General features: G+C 49.0%; 1 protein-coding gene and 1 non-coding gene across 2 annotated transcripts in view; both read right to left on the reverse strand.

Annotated features, from left to right (window-relative positions):
- The window catches only part of GSDMA (gasdermin A), an 11,611-nt gene extending 3,121 nt beyond the window's left edge, over positions 1–8,490 (reverse strand). Inside the window, exons 1-8 of the mRNA XM_006924688.1 lie at positions 8,375–8,490; positions 6,668–6,886; positions 6,314–6,494; positions 2,627–2,792; positions 1,689–1,785; positions 1,132–1,179; positions 699–725; positions 135–155 (exon numbers count right to left, since the gene is read on the reverse strand). Coding sequence (XP_006924750.1) covers positions 135–155; positions 699–725; positions 1,132–1,179; positions 1,689–1,785; positions 2,627–2,792; positions 6,314–6,494; positions 6,668–6,881 — 754 coding nt within the window. The 5' untranslated portion in view covers positions 6,882–6,886; positions 8,375–8,490. The remainder of the gene's footprint in view (positions 1–134; positions 156–698; positions 726–1,131; positions 1,180–1,688; positions 1,786–2,626; positions 2,793–6,313; positions 6,495–6,667; positions 6,887–8,374) is intronic.
- Positions 4,760–4,878, reverse strand: LOC112473318. Its single transcript, XR_003043986.1, has one exon. It is a non-coding gene; the product is annotated as a 5S ribosomal RNA (ribosomal RNA).
- Positions 8,491–20,861: the final 12,371 nt, after the last annotated feature.

Below are 20,861 nucleotides of genomic sequence, written 5' to 3' on the forward strand. Positions count from 1 at the left end.
GAAGTGGTGCCAATCCCCAGGACCTGGGACTTGTCTTCCCCTCCCTCTATCCCAATGCTTCTCCCACTGCCTTCCGGCTGAAGTCCTCCTAAAGTTGAGGATAGATATTGGGAGAAACTCACAAAATTCCTTACCAACATCAGATGCCTGGATAACTGAGGAAAAAAAAAAAAAAGAACAAAACAAAGGACGATAAGAATGTAATCCCCCCAAACAGTAGTGGACCCAGGGGATGAGACATTAATGGGGCTTAGGAAATATGTCTTGTCTCCTGGGATGTCCTGACCAGCTTAAGGATACTCTTGCCCCATTCGTGGGAGTCAGGAGGAATCGGTCACGAGAGAAGCTAATGCAATGGGACAAAGGGCACCTGGATTGAGTTGTCACTGTGACTCAGCGGCTCCTGCCCCAGGGACTGGGCAGTGGAATCACAAATGTGTGTGTAACAGGTTACAGCTACTAAGGCCCTTGAGGAGAGGTCTATGGCATCCGACCACCTGCGCATCTTGTCCAGAGACTTTCCTTCTCCACTGCTTTTACCTCGACTATTGAAATTTCTGCCACGTTTCAAGGACAAGTGTTTGCTGAGACCTGCTCTGCCATGCTCCCTGTCAGTCCCATGGAGAAGAGAAGAAAACGACTGGAATTTTAAAATTCTGAGTCAAAACAGTTACAGTGAAATGACAGGAAACACTTACGGATGAACTTCTCCTCTTCTGGCTTTTCTGAAGACAGAAACAATGCACATATGTCAGAATAAAACCTATTTTGCCTTTTTATCTAGAGCAGTTGTCAAGGCAGCTTTATCAGTGATCATTATAAAAACACATGGAGACTATGTTAGCTCATCTGCCTCCGTAATTCGGGAACACACGCTGTCTCCAAGTCTTATTTCTGCTTCCAATTGTGCCTTTTGGTCTCCGTCTTTCTGTTTCTCTGTCTCTCTTGGGTGGTATTTATACACCTCTATCTGTCTTTCCTAAAGTCGAGGATAGATATTTTTAGGGACTTGGGAAACAAAACCAGGGCTTGAGGGACTATGGTATGTGCTACTTGAGGGTGCAGGGTTTTAGCAGATAATGTCAGGGGCAGGGCCGAAGATGTAGGGAGCCAGGGAGCAATCTCACTTACCTCCAGGAGGGAAGGTTTGCATGTTATCATTGTAGATATGTGGAATTTCTGTAAGAGGGAGAGAGGGGAGAGCAGAACCCTCAATGGCTGCTGCAATTTCCCTTCTCTGATCTCAAATCTGTAGGCTCTGTTAAGGACCCTGCCCCCAAATGCCTCATCTAATCCTCAGCTCCTCCTCTGTTGTTGGAAGTAATCCTTTCTTCCTCTGTGAATTCTTTCCTATCATAACACTATTTTCTCTCTTGCTTTCAAGTACTGGTGTCTGTGTTTGTTTCCTCCATTGGCCACAGACATCTTGAAGCAGAGGCTGTGTTTGTTCTCTCTGTGCCCCCTTCCCTCAGTTAACACGGTGCCTAGCACACAGGAGATGCTCAGAACCAGGTGCCTTCACTCGCTCTCCAGAGCAGCCCCTCCTGTTCTGTCTCCAGCAGTTGAACCACAAGAGACCACATTCTTTCACTCATTCCCTGACATTGCTACAAGAGGGGACCAGGATGTCTTAGTATTAGTGCAGGTAATTCTTATATAAAAGGGAGAATATGCTGGCGTCTGCTCACCCCACTCATCTTTTCCTCTGACCATCAGCTGTCTCACTCGAAAGGCCAGGATGCAGCCCTTGGGGATGGTTACAGCCTCCTTGTGGTTTATGGATCCCTAGGAATAGACAGTGAAGAATTGTGTATCTACAGAGATCCTAAGTATGAGACAGTGGGGTGGGGGTGCAAGTGGAGGGCCAGGCCTGAGAATCTTTGGGGAGATAAGAAGTTGGGAACCCTCCATTGGTGTCCCTGATTGCCTGTCCATTCAGGCTGGACTCCATGGAGTACGATTGTCCACTTATTTCCACTCATCGTCCCTCTAACAATCTGCATTTCTCTTCCTAGTTCTGACACATGAAGGAACTGGGCAGACCTGCTCCATCATCTGCATGTGCATCCCTGTCCCACCTTAGAGTTTCCTTCTTACTCTTTGCCATCTGTTCCATGCTCACCTCCTTCAAGAAGCCTTCCACGACTAACCCCTACTTCTAGCTCCAACCCATTCCTTGAATATTTATACAAATTTGATATAGGTATTAGAGCATTACTTATTTACAATGAGCTTTCTTTCCAAGCCTGTGTTCTCTAAGCTTTAACCTCTGTGTCTCCTCCATGAGACAGAACTTTCTGAGAACAAGCCTGTCTGTCCTATAGATTGGGAGCATCATGAGAGAAGACCCACGACTCTGAGTTTCCCCTGTCCTGATAGTTCCCTATCACATGTGGCACAGAGATCTGCCACATTGAGTATCATTGACCAGAGAGAAGATTTGCATCTGGCTAACTGGGGCCTGGATCTTGAAGAGCAGGGAGAAGGAGTGGGTCTTACACAGTATCCTGGGTGGGCATTGATGGGGCAAAGTTAATGCAGCCTCTGAGGAGAGGCTGAATGTAAGTGTGTGTGTGCATGTGCGTGTGCGTGCGTGTGTGTGTGTGTGTGTGTGTTTGAATCAAACCTGTAGCCCCAATGGGGCGAAGAATGGAAGGGAGAAGTAACCCTCTGCCTTGCCGGCTCTCTCCAGAGTGACCTCCTGCACAGTCTCCACCACCTCCATCACCACATACAGGTTCTCTCCTCTATCGTGCATCTCCTTCAGGAACGGGTGCTCTGCCGCCAGCTTCCTGTGGCAGGAGAAACCATAATGGAATTGTCCAGAGCTTCTCCCCGCCTAGACCACGGCCTTCTCTTTCCTTTGGTCATTCCCAGGTGCTAGATTATGGTGGTGTCAGGGAAAAAAAGAGAAAGACTGAGGTTGAAACCCAGATCTCCACTTAATGGCAGGGCAGCTCCTCTGAGTCTTAGTGACCTCATCAATAGAATGAGGATAATGACACTTACCTCCAGGGTGTTGAGGTAGGTGTCATTATCCTTGTTCCCTCGGCCCCACGGTGGCTTCTCCTCCCTTTCTTCCCTTTTTTCAGCCTTGTTCATCTCTTCTGGGGTCCTCTTTCCTGCTATTGATACCAATTCCCCTCTCTGCTTGCATATATATATATATCTCCTTTGATCTTGCTATTCCCTCAAATCAACATTCTGTTTCTTTCATTTCATTGGCAAACATCTCAAAAGATATCCCCATACCCATTGTCTTTACTTCCTCACTGCCTCTTTCTAAATTCTTTATAATTCGGCTTCTATTTCTGCCCCTGTGCTGAAATCATAATGAACTCCAATCCACCAAACTCAAAGACCTTCCTTAACCCTGTGCAACATTGGACTCTACTGTCCAAACCCTCCGGACGATGCTGCCTTTTGGCTCCTGATCACAGTGTGCTGCCCTGGTCCTGCTCCTGTCTTTCTGGCTTCTAAGTCTTATTCATTCTGCCTGCATCTCATTTTCTAGTTTCTTTGGTTCCTTAAATATTATGTTTTCTAAAATTCTGTTCTCTCAGTTCTCTGCTCTCTGACCCCTCTCCAACAGCTTTCTCCCTATTCCTATAGTTTTCATTTTTATGTTGCTCACTATCACATATGTATCTTCCCCTTGACTTCTGTCCTGAGCTTCCAACCCTCATTTCCAAATATCTTAAAATTATTTTTGAGTGAGATCTAATTGACACATAACATTGTACTAGTTTGTATGTACAACATAATGATTTGATATAGGTGTATATTGGGAAATGATCACCACAGTGAGTTAGCATCCATCACCACATATAGTTACAAGTATTTTTTTTGCTTGTGAAGAGAACTTTTAAGATTTACTCTCTTAGCAACCTTCAAGTATAGAGTATAGTGTTGTTAACTGTAGTCACTCCAACTACCTGTTGAACACCTAGCCTGTTGTCTCAGTGCAGGCTCCATATTCTCCAGGGCCCTCTCACCCCAGTGTGTCTCCCAGGGCCACATTTATTCATTCATTTGTTCATTAATTCTTTCCGCACACTTTGCTAAACTCCAAGTCTGCCCCAGGCACTGTGACTGATGCTAAGGAGATGACTAAGACCCATTTCCTGCTCTCTAGGGGGTTGTAGTTGAGTAGGAGAGAGAGTCAGGTGAACAGATCATAACAACATGAGTTTGCAGATGTTTCAGAAAGGCATGTACAAAGTGTCAAAACGTCCAAAAGGAACTCACAATCTTTCTCTCCAAATATGCTTCTAAACTCTGTCTTCCTGTTTCTACTAATGTCATCATTTGGGTCAAATCTCAGAATTATCTTTGTTTTTTATTCTTATATTTAATTAATTATTACATCAATAAATATAACCATTAAATTAATAAATATAGTAAATAAATTAACAAATATAATTAATAAATTAATAAACATGATTATTAAATTAATTATTAATTAATTTATTTAAATAAAAATTCATCTATTTAAGGTCCACAACATGTTTCGATATAGATACACATAGAGAAATGATTACTACAGTCAAGCTAATTAACATATCCATCTCGCAGTAACTATTATTTTTGCGTGTGGTGAGAACACCCGAAATCTACTCTCCTAGCAAATTTTCTTTTTCTTTTTTTATTTATTATTTTATTTTATTATTATTATTATATTTAGGCAAGGCAACCCTTGGTTGACCTCACAGACTGCAAGGATCTTGTTAGCTTACAATCCTTTATTTTTCATTTTTTATGCCTACAGCACCTGGTCTTCCTAGGTGGTCTCCCATCCAAGTACTAACCAGGCCCGACCCTGCTTAGCTTCCGAGATCAGACAGGATCGGGCTTGTTCAGGGTGGCATGGCTGTAGACTCCTAGCAAATTTTCAACATAAAATATAGAATTATTAACTACAGTCATCATACTGTACATTAGATCTCTATCAAAGTCATCTTTGACAAAACTCGCTCCCTCACCCTGCAGTCAGCTGCCAAGGCCAGTCCATTCTGCTGCTCCAGAGGCCGTGCATCTGTTCCTCCCTCTTTGTTCTGACCACCCTTCCCAACTCAGCTCCTCATTTTACATCTATGATGGACAGCGGATAGTGTCTTGCCCAGTCTGTCTGCTTCAAAGCCCTGTCCCTCATCCTCTATCTGACACATTTCCTCCATCCAGCCAGATTAATCGTGATACATATCAGAGCATCATCAAGGTCTCCCTGGCACCTACAGAATAGTTGCATCTCCTTGACTGGCCCCCTGGGTCCCCTGTGATCTGGGCCCATCCTATCTCACACTTGTTCCATGCATACCTCTTCCACTTCTGCAAAACCGGCTATTCATGGTCCCTATAGGTTTTGAGATTTCTCACCCATATGCCTTAGTAATTCCCTTCTTCCAGCCCTGGATGTCCAATTTCTACTCATCTTGCAAGGCCTAGATCATGGGCTGCCTCTTCCGTAAAGTCAGTCCTCATTTCTCCTGACCCGCCACAAAACTCAGACAAAGCCCTCCTATAGCACTTACCACTTCTTGCCTTGGATACTAGTTACTTTTGCATATTTTTCTCACATTCCTAGATCGCAAGGTTTTTGGACCAGATGTTCTAGTGAACCCCAGCACTTAGTAGGGTGGCTTTGCGCTCAGTGAGACTATATGAATGTTAACTGGAAGACTTCCCAAGCATCCCAGTCCTTATTCTTGCCTCCCTAGCCCTCACCTCCTTCTTTCAACTACTACTTAACTACTTAAAAGACAGTTTCCCTGTCAAACCAAACATCTGAGGTGCCCAGCATTGGCATGGTATCTGTCACACCCCTTGTGCTGTTGGGGCAGCATTCCCACGGGCTGCCTGGTGTGTGACTGGACTGGAGGTTTCATTTATGGGAGCAGAATGCTGTGCTCGAGCCACAGTGGGGGGTGGTTAAGACCCCTTCCCTTTTTAGTGTCTTTCATAGTCATAGAGTAGGAAGGAACCCTCAAGATTTTCATCCAACCCCATTATTTTTCAGAAAAAAAAAAAAAAAACACCAGAAAACTGAGGTCCTGAGAGGAGAAGCGACTTTTCCAAGATCACAGCGAGTTAATGTGAACGTACTCATTTTCGTGTGTGTGTGAGAGTGGGGACGTGGCACTAAGTAGTGGAAGGACAGGGTGGAGTAGTTAGAAAATGGCCTGGAGGCACCTATAGAGCAGAGGGGTCATCTCCAGGAGCTCCCTGTGGTGACCTTTAAGTCAAGGCCCAAAGCACTCCCTCCATGCACCCCCCCAGCCCATCCTGGTAGCCTCCCAACCCTGCCCAGTCTCACCTCTCCTGGTGCAAGGTCTCCAGGGCCTTGGGAGCCACACTGAGTGTTTGGACTTCCAGAGTGCTGCTCCGAGACAGCCCTCCAGTCCCTGTAATTTTGACTGTCTTTGGCATATCCACCTGCCCCTCCACTCGGGCATCTAGCATATTCTTAAAGGCAAACTTCCCAGAGTCTGTCGGATCTGCAGGAGGGAGAAGACGAAAAGGCCTGGGCTGAGCGGCATCTATCCCTCTTCCTCTGTCTCCTGAGAACTTCGGGCTAGATGACATCTAATCACACCTGGGCAGAGGGAGTTTCAGTGTCCTTGTCGTAGGCCCCCATCCCTCAGCACCCAACCTTACTCCTGAGGCTTACCTGAAGGTGAGCTGCCGGGTTCAAGCACATCCAGGAGGGTGTAGTCAGTATGCACGTACCGGGCTCCCCAGAAAAGCGTGCTCTTTCTCTTCCTCCGTACCAGGCAGAAGGGGTAGAAGTGCTTGAAGTCTATGAGGCTATCAAGGGGTGTCAGGTCCCCTCGAGGGTTTAGCTGTCTGGTAAGAGCCCGGGTGACATTTTCAAACATGGTCATTGTTTCTGGTGGTGGGGTGGGTGGGGGGAGACAGGAGAGTGATAAGTTGGGAGACCAGGGCATGGTAAGGCTCCTGTAGAGAAAGATCACCCAGCTCTGGGTGGGTAGGTGAGTAGGGAGCCCGTAAGGGTGCCTGGATTCTCAGAATGTCGGATTTGAAAGGAATCAAAGGAGTCTTCATTTTAAGATGAGGAAACAAGGCCTCCAGAACTGAGACAACTTGTCCGAAGCCACGTGGCTGGCTAGAGAAGCCACACCGGCCGTTTCTTGTCAAGGGCTCTTTCTTGACTCCACAGTCATTTTCTTCACAGACTTGGAGCCTGGCTGGAGCGTTTCATTAGCGATGGAAGTAAAGCTCCTCTCATACAGCTATGTCTACCACATCTTCCCAGAAAACCACGACAGCCAGGAACCAGGGACGCAGAGGGGAGGGAGGTGCCGAGGGCCTGGGAAGGTAGTTGCCCTTTTTTTGAGTGGGGGTCACTTCCCTGAACCCTTGTTTCCCTGGTGCCCTCTTCTTCCTGGCTCCTGGGTGTGGGTGGACCCACTGCCCTCCAGGTCCTGCTCAGTAGATCCAGACATTTCACCGCTCTTTGCCTTTGCTCCCCTTCTGCTTACAATATCCCTCTTCCAATCTAAAGAATCCCTATTCATCCTTTTAGACTCAATTTGGGTCACTCATCTGTGATCTCTTCCTTCACCCTTTCAGGCAGCCTAGTGACTCCACCCCATGTCCCCAAAACACTTTGTACATGCCCTTCTGAAACACCTGCAAATCCATATTGTTATGATCTGTTTACCTGACTCTCTCCCCTACGGCAACTATAACCTCCCAGAGGACAGGAAATGGGTCTTAGTCATCTCCTTAGCATCAGCACCAGACATAGTGCCTGGTGCAGACTTGGAGCTTGGCAAATGTATGCAGAATGAATGAATTAATGAAAGAATGAATGAATGAATGAACTAGTGAATATGGCCCTGGGAGACATAGGCTGGGGTGAGAGGGCCCTGGAGAATGTGGGGCCTGTAAGAGCCCGAGGTTCACAGTCTTGAGTCTCTGTCTTTGAAGTTCAAGTCCAGGTGCTCTGGCTGGGTGGCCAGCTGGCACAGCCGGGTTACCCTTGTGGGTGAAAGAGGACACACCAGCTGGCCTGGAACTGCCTCATTTCCCTTGTAGGCATCAGAGAATTAGGGAGGCAGCAGGCACATGCACAGATGTATGTGGCCATTCTGCCAGCCTCATTCCTAGGAGGGCCAGGATGGACAGGACAACCTCCTGAAGCCAGTTGGTTCACCTGGGAGGGGCTTGGGAGGCTGAAGTCTCTTCCTCACCAGAGAGATGCTCACAGGGCCACTTCTCCCTTCTTTCCACAAGGCCCATCAGATATCTACCCCATTGGGCTCTAGGGGATTCGTAGACCCTTCTTGACCCACCCATATCCTTGTTCATCCCCAGAACACTCCTGACTTATCCACTGTCATCAAGTTCTTACCAGGGAGTGGTGCTGGATCCTGTCCTGCTGCTGAGTCTGAAGTGAGGGCCCAGGGCTCACTTGGTCTATAGGTTGAGAGAGTGACTATCTCTCACCAGGATGGCCTGCTGCTTTATGCCTCTGTGGAGGCAAGGATGTAGGTAAGCTTCCAGGGACCCCGCCTGCATCAGTGGCCCCACCCCTCTCCTGCTCCACTTCCGGGAGAACAGCATCAACCTGTTCCATGTGGGCCTTGCCTCGGGCCCTGGGCTCTGGACTTCTGAGGGCTGAGGGGGTGGAGAGCTGCCAGGCAGGTGCCAGCGTGGGTGGGGGAGCCAAGGGTGAGAGACAGGTGGCAACTGAAGGTTGGTTTGATGGGCTGAGAGGAGAAGAAGGAAGGCACCTTTGGGAGAGGGGCTGCGGAGAGAGGCAGTGGAAGTTGGTGTGTGTGCGTGTGAGAGAGAGAGAGAGAGAGAGAGAGAGAGAGAGAGAGAGAGAGTTGAGGGAAGGCATCTCTGTTCTGTCATCATCATGGTCATTGGGAAGCATCTAGGATTCATGATGAGGCCTTGGGGGTGTGATAAGGGGATAAGAAATCCCATGTGTCAGCGGATTCCAGCAGAAAGCAGAGCAGTTGAAAAGTTGCCTCCATCTTTCTGTTTGTCAGCTTGTATATTACTATCTCACTCCATTTGTTTTAGCTACATATACGTATCTATGGCAGCACTAGAAGCATACGTTTGTAGGCAGAAATGGTTTTCTGTTGTTTCGTGTTCAGTGTCTGTGCTCTTCATGGGATATTGTACATACACATACACACAAATACTCAGGCAGAGGCATATGGAATTAGTGGAAAACCCAAAATCCATGTCTGCCATGGGAATTCGGACATCTCACCATAGGTCACTCAGGTCCTACTCTTAAGTCCCTGCCTGAAAGGAATTTTAAAACGGACTTTACATACATGATCAGATCTCTAGATGACAATTCAAGACATTTACGGGCCAGCTCCTACAGTGTTGGGATATGTACGTGTGCATGTATAACTTGAATACGACTGAGCCCTCACCCTCTCACCTCAAGGCTCTCCTTAGTATCAGCACCGAAAACAAAATGCAACCTCGAAAGCCATGAGGAGTAAGTTAGGTCTTTACTGGGGGTTTTCTTGAGGAGGCTGGTGGTGAACAGGGAGATTAGATCACATCATACTCAATAAAACTCCCTAAAAACTTAAATACTCCACCTCTGTCCCCAAAAGTCTCATTCAGTATGACAGATCCTCTCAAATCTCTCTTCTCTATGTCTTAAAACAACACAAGATCTTGCCCCTGCTGGGTCTCGTCTCTGGTCCCTGCCCCCCATCTTTTTGCTCACCTTTCTCCCCATCTATTCCAGGTGCTTCTTACACAGCTAGCACTCTCTACTTCTTTGACAGCCCTAACCATTACCTTAACCAAACATCCCTCCTCCTTAGGAGAGGTAGAGGTGGGAGCTTGAACATATGGGAAGTTTGCCATTTGTCATTTGGTCCCTCTCACATGTGCATATTTATGCAGAAATGTGTTGTGTAATATCCTTTTCATCTCTATGTTTTCCTGGCTCTTCTGGGATTTCTGCCTCTTCCTGTCTGTATCTCTTAATCAGTATACTGATGTGACATCGTCTCAATTCAGCATATAGTCCTGGGCTGTATAGTCTCCTATTCCTTAGCTCCAAAGTACGTGGTCCCACTCAGGACCCTCTCACCTGCCCACCATTGCCTCGGTCAGGCTTTTGGGAGTGTTTTCCTGGTGTCCTCTCTCCTCCCACTGGCTGCAGGCCAAGATTTCCAGTACAGCTTGTCTTCCAAAAATCTGGAGAACAGTGGTTTCAAGAAGCCACACGTATCTGTTCTCTCTGAGGACCCCAAAAGTCCATCTAGCCAGCTTTCTCTCCTCTGACCCAGAGGTCTTGCTCTTTTAATTTCTCTTGCCCTCCTTCATTCACTCTGATCTCTTCCAGGCTTGTCCTCATTCTCCTTGTCCGGTTCCCACCTGAACCATCCCCCAAACCACCTAATGGTGTTCCAAACAGGAGGCTTTGAGAGTTCAAGAGAGAAGAAATAAGAGCTTGTAGTGTCAGCCAGATTAAAGGTCTTATGCTTTTAGATTTAAAATATCCGTGTCAGGCTTCCCCCTATGCTGCGCCTCCCACCCATCCAGGATGCCCTTTCTTTTCGTCACATACCTCCTCACCTCCATAGTCTTAGAGAAAGGCTACAGAATCCCTTTAGATTCCAGAGGTTCCTTTTTAGAGTCCTGAGTGTGTTCAGGGGAATCTGGCACATAATCTAAATTGCACTGTAAGAGATTTAGGTTTGACTAATATGTGAGAACTCTTTCGGTCCATTAAAAGTGACTTACTGCAACAGGAGGCTGGGTGGTGCATGGTGCTGATGCAGGCGGCAGGCTTTGCTCTCTAGCTCCCTCTGGTGGTCAATCGAGGGAGGTAATGGGCCATAATTACCCCTGAGGTGTGCCGCATGCTTGCGATTTGTGTGTGGTGCTAGGAGACAGGGATCAGGGAAGGGAATTGACTGAGGGGAGAGTAAGTCCCAGCCACCTGTTCTCTGGGAACTTGAATGTCTCTCTGACCCGAGGAATGCTCTGCAGATACTGAGGACAAAGACATTGAGAAAGGATGTTATTTCCTTACCCATTTTCCTTTTTATTATTGTTGATTTTCTCTTCAGGAAGGACCAAAGGGAAAAGAGAGACGAGTAGACTACTGGAGTTCAATAGGGTGGAAGGCACTGATCCTGGCAAGAACCGGAAGAAGCTGGAACCCTGGGAGTAATGAGGTCAGGAAGAAGTTTCAGGAACATGCTTGTAGGATACACAGCCCACTTGTAGGTTGTGGGGTAGCTGGAGCATTTGGGGGAAGTGACCCCTTGCACAGACATACTTCTAGACCTTCTGTGAGTAAAAGGAGGTGGGACAGCTAGGGAGAAAGACAGGCTGGAATGGGGGCATGACAGTCTGGTGGTGAGGTAGGAAGAACACACCCCAAGGGCATTGAGTTTTATGTCTCTTATGGGAGGTTGGACGTTTTGGGTTTCAGATTGCAGATTGTGAGCTATATTTCCATAAATAAACTCTATTTCTTTTCTGAACAGAGTAAAATCCTCAGACTCTTTTCTTATCCCCTAAAAACTTTGAGGTTTCTTCCTAAATTCAAACTCCTGGCTGAACAGACACTGTTCAATGTCTTATGACACTTATTCAACTTGAACTTGTGCTGAAGAACTGAAGTGATGAACATACCTTAGCCCATTGAGCTAACGATGCAGCTGGAGCAGGTGTTACAGCTCCTGTCCACTTCATGGCTTTGCTCCTCAGTTGTGATTGCTAGGCCCTCCTGATAGGACAAAGCCCTCAGATGGAGTGTCCCAGATGGAGCTTTTGAAGCTCTGCCTCCAAGGGCACTTAGAGCTGAAGTGCCTCTCCATTTCACTAGCTTCCCCAGGCCCCTGCCAAGCCCCACTCTGTTTTCCCAGTCCTGGCTGGGGATGGCCAGGCATTTTTGGCCAGCACCCGAAAGAAAGAGAGAGTGGCATAGAGGGAACAGAGTGGTCACAAGGCACTGGGCTCCCATGTATAGAGGAGTCCATCCCCTTGTATGTCAAGGCTGTAGAGTTCCACCAGGGCCTGGATCACCTTTGGCTTTTCACCCCAGAAACCTCTGACCAGCTTGAAGTGAAGACAGAAGAGCACTGCCTCCTGGAAGAAATTCTGGTCCAGGATGATCTCCATCTGTACAGGAGAGAATAAACATCACAGGATGCTTTGCATTTAGGGAGTCACCAACTTCAGAGGTGGTCTGCAGTAAAAATTTAAATTTCAGCCCCTGCCCTCACCCTTGACCCCTCTGTTCATTAGTGCTAAAGTCAGAAATGGGCACAGATTAAGAATCTGGAGATCTGAGTTCTGTAGAGAGCTCTGCTAGGAGAGCTGCTGGGCCTGGAGAAGTGTTTTCTGCTCTCTGTACTGACTGCTCATCGGTTGAGTGAGGAGTTAGACTTGGGTGAGCTCCCGCATCCCCTCTAGTGGTCAAACTCAATTTTACCTTAGTTGTCTTTCCTTGCAGCCCTCCTGCGACTCTCAGATGCTTCACCAGACGTCTGTTGGGGAAGGAACCCTTTTTCCATGGACATGGCCAGCAACTGCTGTTGCTCTGCGCTCAGCTCTGCAAGGGTAAAGGAGGGGAGATCGCGGAAGAGACAAGGGCATACTCTCTTTCTCTGGCGGGCAGGAGATTGTAAGGCAGCTCTGGGAGCTGAGGCTAATGTGTGCGTGTGTATGTGTTCGGGAGGCAGCAGATTCACTCTTTACCCTCCAGGAGAGGATGAGAGAAGATTCCTGGAAAGATATATTCTCTTTTCTCTTGAGAAAAATAGATGGAGAGTAAGTGGGCTTGCACCTCTTGCCTTTTCCTTGGAGAAGGGGACAGTTAAACAGAGTTTGGACTCTGATTAACTTTGCCTGTAGCTTGGTACCGGAGCTGGCTTCACAGGCATGCAACCTGCCAAGTTGCACATGGCCCCATACTTGGTTTAATGCTCTGCTGTTGCCGTCATGAATAATAATTCTTAATAATTTTTTAACAAGGAGTCTTGTATTTTCATTTTGTACTGGAACCCGTAGATTATGTTGCAGGTCCTGCTTAGTACCATTGGGCCTAACCCAGCAGGCCTGTCAGGCCCAATGGGAACTGACCCCATCCCCACCTCCAACCCTCACCACGGAGAGCCCCCAGCAGGTAGAGGATGTACTCAGCTAGATGAGTTTGCTAGAAGTCTCTTGCAGTCATTCGAGGACTGTGTCCCTGGCTCTCTTCTTGGACTCCTTGAACCACTGTTTTTTTTAAGATCTAGGGCCTGATCCACTTGGCAGATTGATGAGGAGTGATTAGCTAGATACTCCTGCAGTTAGACAGACAAGGAGCTTTCTAAAGGAAGGGGAGCAGGTCTCCCTCAGTGCAGGGGTCCACTCTCCTTCAGCCTAAAAAAACCTCCCTCTAGTGGACCTGAGGGCTGAGAAGTAGGCGAGTCACGCCCCATCCAGCCACGCCCGGCTCCAGGGCGACCCATCCTTAAGCCCCGCCTTAATCCCCGCCCCTGGCTTCTTAGGCAGGCCATCACCACCCCCGCCGCGCCGCGGGCTCTTGCAGTCTGCCGCTCGCCACTTCAGCCCCGCCCCCGTTTCCCCAATTCCACCCTAGGCAACCCAGCTCCGCCCCCAGGCGTCTTAAGTCCCGCCTCTTGCATCCTCAGTCTATGGGTCAACGCTCGAGCCATCTCCGGAATTCCCTAATCACCCTACCCCTGGTCTCCTGCAACCCCGTCCACTCTGCCCAGGCCGTGCCCCCGGGCGCCCCACCCCCGTCTGGGGTCAGGTCCTTGAGCACCAGCAGATCCTTCTGTTCAACCTACAGCGTCCCAAACCTTATGTGCTCCCAGGAGGCCAGCTCAGGCCCTGACTGAGCTTTGAGTACAGGACTACTCCACCTTCACATGACTTTACCCAGCGAGTCCCCTACTCCCAGGCACTGCGGCTCGCTTCTGGGGCTTGAGGTCCTGTGCCCTCTCTCAAGTACTCCTTCTCGGGGAAAGATAATCAGGGCAGGATTTGGTGTGGGGTGCCCTGGGAGCTCAACTCTTTACAGTATTGTCCCATAGGCATTGAGGATCCTGCAGAGGGGAAAAGGACCTCCCCAACTGTCACCAGAGGGGATGGAGGGACAGAAGAATGAGAGGACTGAGAGCCCCAAGGGAAGAGGCATCCTCATGCACCCTCATAGTGAGTTTAGCCTGTACCTGTCTGGAACAGGATGTTGGAGACTGGGGACAGGGAGGACGCACTTAAAGCCCTCAAGAAACCTGTGGCTGGGATCCCAGTCGTCACCACGTCCTGCCAAAGTCTGAAGGACTCCTCTGCGTCCCACCCACTATCGCCCTCGGTTTGGAGAAGGGGCTCTGGGCTTGGGTTCCTCACTTGACCAGTTTCTTTCCTTTGTCTTGTGTCCCTCTTGCCTTCTAAGACTTTTTCTGTCCACCCTTTCCAGCCCCCATTACATTTATGCAGCGAGGAAGGGGAGAAGAGTCCTTTAGCTTCTCTTGCCTTTAGATGGGATCGTTTTTAGCTTCTGCTCCTTGAATGGGAGGATGTCTGTGGGGACCAGAAATGGGACACTGGCCGTCACTGATGCTCAACTCTTTGCCTTCCTTGGCTGGCTCCGGTACCTCATATAAACACATAGCATAACTTCTGGGAGTGGGAGGAGTGATGGGCAGTGTGGGCATTAGGGAGCCACACGGAAGGGGTTGGGAGGAGCCCAGGAAGGTGCTGGGGTCACCAGTTGGTTGTAGGGTCACCAGCTGGTTATGGGTCAGACCCTAAAGAGGAATGGAAGACCCCCCCACCTCCCAGATCTCAGCTTGGCTCCAAAGACCCCGAGGCGTGGGGATGGACCCTGGACTATTTGCCTCTCCTCTCCCTCATTTTCCACCCAGCATCCCCCGCTGTTCTCCCCGGTGACTACTGCTTAACGCAAGTGGATAGCGGTGTTGGGACTGAGAGGGCCCTGGGGAAAGAGACAGGCAGTCAAGGGTGTGCGTGTGTGTGTGTGTGTGTGTGTGTGTGTGTGTGGCGGGTGGTGGGGGGAGATGGGAGAGAAATAAAGAGGGGAACTTGGCAAAGGGTGGGGAAACTTTAGCAGGGGAAGCTGCAAGGGGAAGGCACCAGCTGGGAGTCTGGAAACCCGGATTTTGCTCACAGATTTATCACCAAGTAGCTGGCGAGCCACTGGACTTTTCCCAGATAGTTTCCTAAACACTATGAAATGGAGATTGCAATAGCAATTTAGCCTACCTCACAGGACACGTGTGAGACAATAGATGGAAAAGTCTGTAGACAAAAATAATGGTATTTAAAAAGCTGAAAATACCATTATTAGGGGAAATAGATGAGAGGCAGGTATGGATGAGAGATACCCTAATTACAGGCAAAAACGCAGCAGAGATTCAAGGACTGTGAGAGGGAAGGAGTGGGGGCGAGTGTGTGTATGGATGGGGTTGGTGCAGAGAAATAATCTGGGAGAGTCCCAGCTTTGAATCCCCAGCAATGAGGATGGGAATGGAAAGCCATATCCAGCCTTGCCCACCCCTCTTCTTCAGGGTGGCTTCCTTCAGGGTCTACACAGCCTCAGTCACCAGGCTCTCCCCACACTCCTGAAGCTTCTTCAGTTTCCTTTGGTGGGTGGGATAAGGCCCTCTTCCTGTCCATGTCCTGCTCCCTCAGTTGCATCCATAGATCCACCCTTGTCTCTCCCTATGCCTCCCTCATCCCATCTTCTTGGAAAGGGAGTGTGTGTGTGTATGTCCCAGAGGGACAGGAGCCCCGTAGTTTCTAGTCCTGGTTCTTCTTTGACTCCCTGTGTGACCTTGGATAACTCACCATCCATTTCCTTGCCCTTTTGTAAAATAAAGATCTTTACCAGCTCTGACAGCTGGTACAGCTCTGGGTGGGGGTATGTCCCTTGGGGCCAGCCCCTCTCACCTGGCCTGGAATCCTCAACCTGACTCCCCACCCCACTCCGCAACTCACCTCTGCTTAGGTTTTCCAGATCATTCACAATGCTAAGGTTTTGGATGTCCAAGGAATTTTGACATTTGCCACCCCCTGTGACAGAGATATTTACCGGGAGCCCTGCAGGTACAGTCCTGATGATCTTGGAGTCTTTTCTTGGTTCTACAGGACAGACAGGCCCTTGTGCTTGTTTTCATCCATCCCTTACAGGAAACTCCTTGACTGACTCTGCATGATAAATTGCCCTGACCCCAAAAGTGAATGAGAATTGAGGGCTGGCCTCAGACATTAGTTTTATTAAGAAGACTTGAGATTTTTATTTAACATTCTAGAAGAGGAAGGTAGTTATATTCATAAGCGCAGAATTGAGTATTGTGACTCGGAGAAGACAAACTGGATTCCAGGGACCTAAGGCAGTCGTGTGGGTTGGTGATGGTGTTAGGACATTAAGCAGGACAGGGAGATAAGATCCGAGAACCATAATGTGCTGACTCCAAGTCCTGGAGACTCCAGAGCCATCTTCACATAACCAAAGGGCTATCATGACCAAGAGAGATTGGGCTTGCTCTGCGCATCCCCAGGGGCAGATCTTGGACCCATGCGAGGAAGGAACAAGGAGGCAGGCCAGGTAGAACGAGCATTTCCAACAGTTATTCTTATTATTTACTTCTGCCCTGATAGAAGGGAAACTTTCTCAAATGTATCACCTGCTTCTTGTCCCTGGGAGTGGATAATCTGAGATTTGACCTTTTTTGCAAGTAACTCAAAGTCAATGTGATTAATATTATGCATTTTGCCAATGCCTAAAGTCCCCTTTGAGGCAGAGGGAATCATTTGTCTACACAGGGCCATTTAGAAGACACTAAAGACCCTACCGCAATGCTTTTTGAGTTCTTGTAAATACTTTTAATAATGTCCCTCCCTGCTGTCAGGCTGTCATTTCTCATCGCTGTTATTCTATCTGTAATATACTTTTTGCTACTTCAAATATATTGCTTCTAACTTGTTGTATGCAAAAAATCATATTTCCAAAATTATTAGAACTCTATGCGAAATAAGATTTAAAAAATGGGTAAAATGAATGAGTTCCGAGTGAGTGTTCTTGTGAACAAAGTACATCAACCTTATAAAGTGTTGGCTTTAAATGATCCTTTTGGGCTCACATGGCTCCTGTGCACACCTTGTCACCTTGGCTGTCATCACTGAATACACTAAGCTGTCAAGTTCCCAAAGATGGCACACCACGACCTCCTTATCTTTGTGTCTGCAGTGCCTGCCACGTAGTAGTAACTCAATAAATTTTCTTGAATGAACGAATAGACTTGTGGCGGCATCTGTTCGGGCAGCTTGCACGCCTTGCTCTGCTTTGTTTGCTGCATTCCTACTCCAAGACAGGCGAGGTTGTTGGTGACAGTTTCAGAGAGATGAAGTCAACCTGTTTCGAGTTGGAACTCCCCTTAGTCTAATGGGGAGGCACAGTCCCTCCCCTTAGGATAAGCTGCCTTGGTTGCTTCTGGTTTGGTGCTGACATCCCTCACTCTGTAGGAGAGCTCAGTGTTGCACTTGAAATGTCTGCACATGAGCTCAAGACAGGAAGGGTGGGGCTGTGCCCTACCCATTGCTTCTTAACTGCCTCCCTCAGCGACCTGGTACTCAGTTTGGTCTCTATTCACTTCCTTTTGTAGAGAGCGAGGCTTTGTAGGTTCTTCAGTCTCTATGTCTGTGGTGTGTCTGGGTCTCACCAGGTTCAGAGCTTCTCAAACGGAAAGGACCTTGTTTCTTCCATGAGTCTGGGAGTTCCCTGAGTGTTTCGTTTATATCTCTCCTCCTCCGACTAGGGGCTCCCTGTGGGCAGTGTCTGCTTTCTCCATTACTCCACAGGGCAGGAAGAAGCTGGTGGCGGAAGGGCTGAGTGAGAGACTTCATCCTTTTACACAGCCTGCTGGCTCCGAGGTGCTGCATAGGGAGGACAAGCTGGGGCCTGCCCCAGGCCTCTCGGATTCTCGCCTCAGAGCTAGACCAGGCGTGTGGCTGGGCTCTCTTGGCGCCTGACAGCTTTGTTCCTGGCTCCAGCACATCCTAGTGGGTGAGGTTGGTTTTGACATAGTGCATCCCTTTCTTTCTGTATATGTACCAGGTGAATGTGCCAGAAGCAGGCAGCAAAAATGAGGCCATCCAGCTGCCTCACCAGAGACTGATCCCTAATCCCTGGCAGAGATAAAGATGGGAGTGAAACCAGTTATGCTACTCTTTCCTGCCTGCCCAGTGGACAAGTACAACCCAAAAGTCAGGATGCTGAGGGGAAGGCAACTGTTGCTCCAGGCGGGAGCATCTCTGAGTCAGTGGAGGCCCCACTCTGTCCAGTCTCCTGCAATGGGCTGGGCTGGAGCTGTAGCTTCTGAAGCCCCCCTCCCACCAAGTTCTGACTCAGGGGACCCAAACTGGCTGGGGTCCCTCCCTGGGGAGAGGAGCCAATAAAGTATCTCTCCTGCCACCTCAAGTTCCCACTTGACCTCCTGCTTCCTTTCCTCCTGTCCTAGCTCTGAAGAGGGAAAGGAATTTGAGCAAGAGAGAGGCCTTGGAGATCACTGGTAGAACATTTATTATCCAGAACTCCAGCCAAAGCTTCCCTCCTTGGATCCTTTCCCATCTGAGCTCACCTCTGAGAACAGGGGATAAGTGTCAGGGTAGGAGAACCGACTCTCTGCTGATCTTAAAGGCTCAGTCTCTGCTTCTCAGGATGACAGGGAGTCAAATGAGGCTCTAGGAATGGGCACCAGTGGTAGAGACATGATGTTCCACCTGTCCCTCACCCTTCCATCCCCACAGGTCTACACGGTCTATTTCCCAGAACCCAGTGAGATGCGGCCCAGCCTGATTCCAGTAGGGTGTGGGTGAGCAGAATGGGACTGATGGAGGGTTTGACAGGATGGACCAGGATTCCAAGGCCTGGGCCAGGGTGTGGTAGAGGTGGACAGTCAAAGCTGCAGCCTGAAGCTTCCCATGACCTAGTTCTTTCCTCCCTCCCTGAGCATCCCTGGAAAGTGGGGAGGCCCATGTCTTCTGAGAAAAGAGGATGGGGGCAGGTTCCAGGTTTTTCTGAGATGACTCAAGTCGAGGCTTTCTGGATAATATGGGGGAGCTCAGCCTTGAAATGGTAGGAGGAGCCTCAGGGATGGAGAGAGGAGGGGTGGAGAGGAGGCTGGATAGGAGACAGGGAAGTCAGGATAGATCAGAGGGACCAGGCGAGGTGATGGATTTTTCTTTGCTGCTCTTTGAGTAGTTACCCAGTCTGCCCAGGCTCTGCCCAAGTTGGGCAGAACCTTTGTTCAGTGGTCCTTATCTTCACTTTCTACTAGGGCTCCTACAAGCTTCCCCAAAGCCGCTGTTTCCTCCATTGAGGCCACATGGGTGGATCACCCTGTGGGGGCAAGGGACAGCGTGTGTTGACCCCTTTGGGTCTCTTGAGAAGCCTATTTCATGACAGGGATATCTCATATAGCCCCTTGCTCCAGCCATCTTGATCTTTGGCCCCGCCCCCGACCGCCCCCTGCCAAGAATTATTTTATTAACTTTGAGCACATCTAGTTTCTTCCTAACTCCTGCTCAGACTCCTAATGAGAGAAAATAAGATTGCTAAGGGGGCAATAGCTCCTTTTCCTTTTGCTTCCTATGCCCCCCTTCCCCCAAGCAGGCTGGAGACTGCCAGCTGATGACTGATGCCCAGACATTGCCCTCCTCCCTCCAAGCCCCCTCCATTCCCCATCCTTCCAGTTCCATCATCATTAATTCATGGGCCCTGGCATCCCCAGCAGATAGACTCCAGTGTCAGGAGCTGAATGCCTAGTGCCAGGGAGAAGAGGAGAGAGGAGGTGGCATCCATCCCAGCAGGAGCGCCCACCGCCACAGCAGGGGTGAAGGTGGCGGTGAAGGTCTCAACGCCCTCCCACTCTTTACTGACAAGCCACACACATTCAAGAAAATGAGCAATAAGAAAGAGATCAAGGGCATTAATAAAAGTGACTTTATTGAGTTGTCTTGGAGTGATGTTCTAGGGGTGGGAGACCTCCTGGTCCTTGTCTCCTGCCCCCAGCTCTCTAGTGAGTGACCCATTCTAAGATCAGGCATAAGGAAGACCACTTTAACCCCAAGAAAAAGAGTCCAGGAAACCTTTCGGTGTATAAAAGAGAAAGCAAAAAGGTGGGGAGTCTCTGGAAAAGGGAGCAGGGGGCCTTAAGCCAGGGGTTCCCCAAAAGAGGATGCAGGGAGAGGAGCTTGGGGCTAAGAAAGAGTCAAGAAGTGAATGGAGAGCTTCTCTGCAGAGGTGAGGGAGGAGAAGGGAAGCCCACAGGGTCTTTCTTAATCTGGCCACACCCCATTTTCCTGACTTCACCTCCAGCTTGGTTCCCCCTTCCCCTCACCCTTTGTAGTACCCTCTATTCCAGCCCCAAGGTAGGTCTTGCTGCTGCTGCCCAGACATTCCAAGTTGTTTTACATCTTCTTTGCCTTGGTCTACCACCTTTCAGTTAGGGTCATCCCTGTTCTGCCCAAAGCCCTTTTCATTCTTGAAGAGTCAGTTCAAACATCCGAAACCTTTGACGTCACCTCAGCCAGGCAGAGGCTCCCTCCATGCGTCTATAGCTGCCTGCTCCTACCTCTGAGTTGGCACGTATGCCACTTACTGTCATTCTCTGTTCTGTCATCCTCCTACCACTGTGGACTTAGGAGCTTTGGACCTCTGAGTCTGGGAGCTGAGTGGGCACCAAAAGTAGACACCAAAAACTCCAGGCACCAAAGATGGTGTTGATTGAGAAAGGGAGATCATGAGTTTAGGGGAGACAGAGGAGGGAAGGGGGGGCAGAATTTGGGGGATGGGACGGGGC

Source organism: Pteropus alecto, unplaced genomic scaffold, assembly GCF_000325575.1.
Source record: "Pteropus alecto unplaced genomic scaffold, ASM32557v1 scaffold98, whole genome shotgun sequence".
NCBI classification, from domain to species: Eukaryota; Metazoa; Chordata; class Mammalia; order Chiroptera; family Pteropodidae; genus Pteropus; species Pteropus alecto.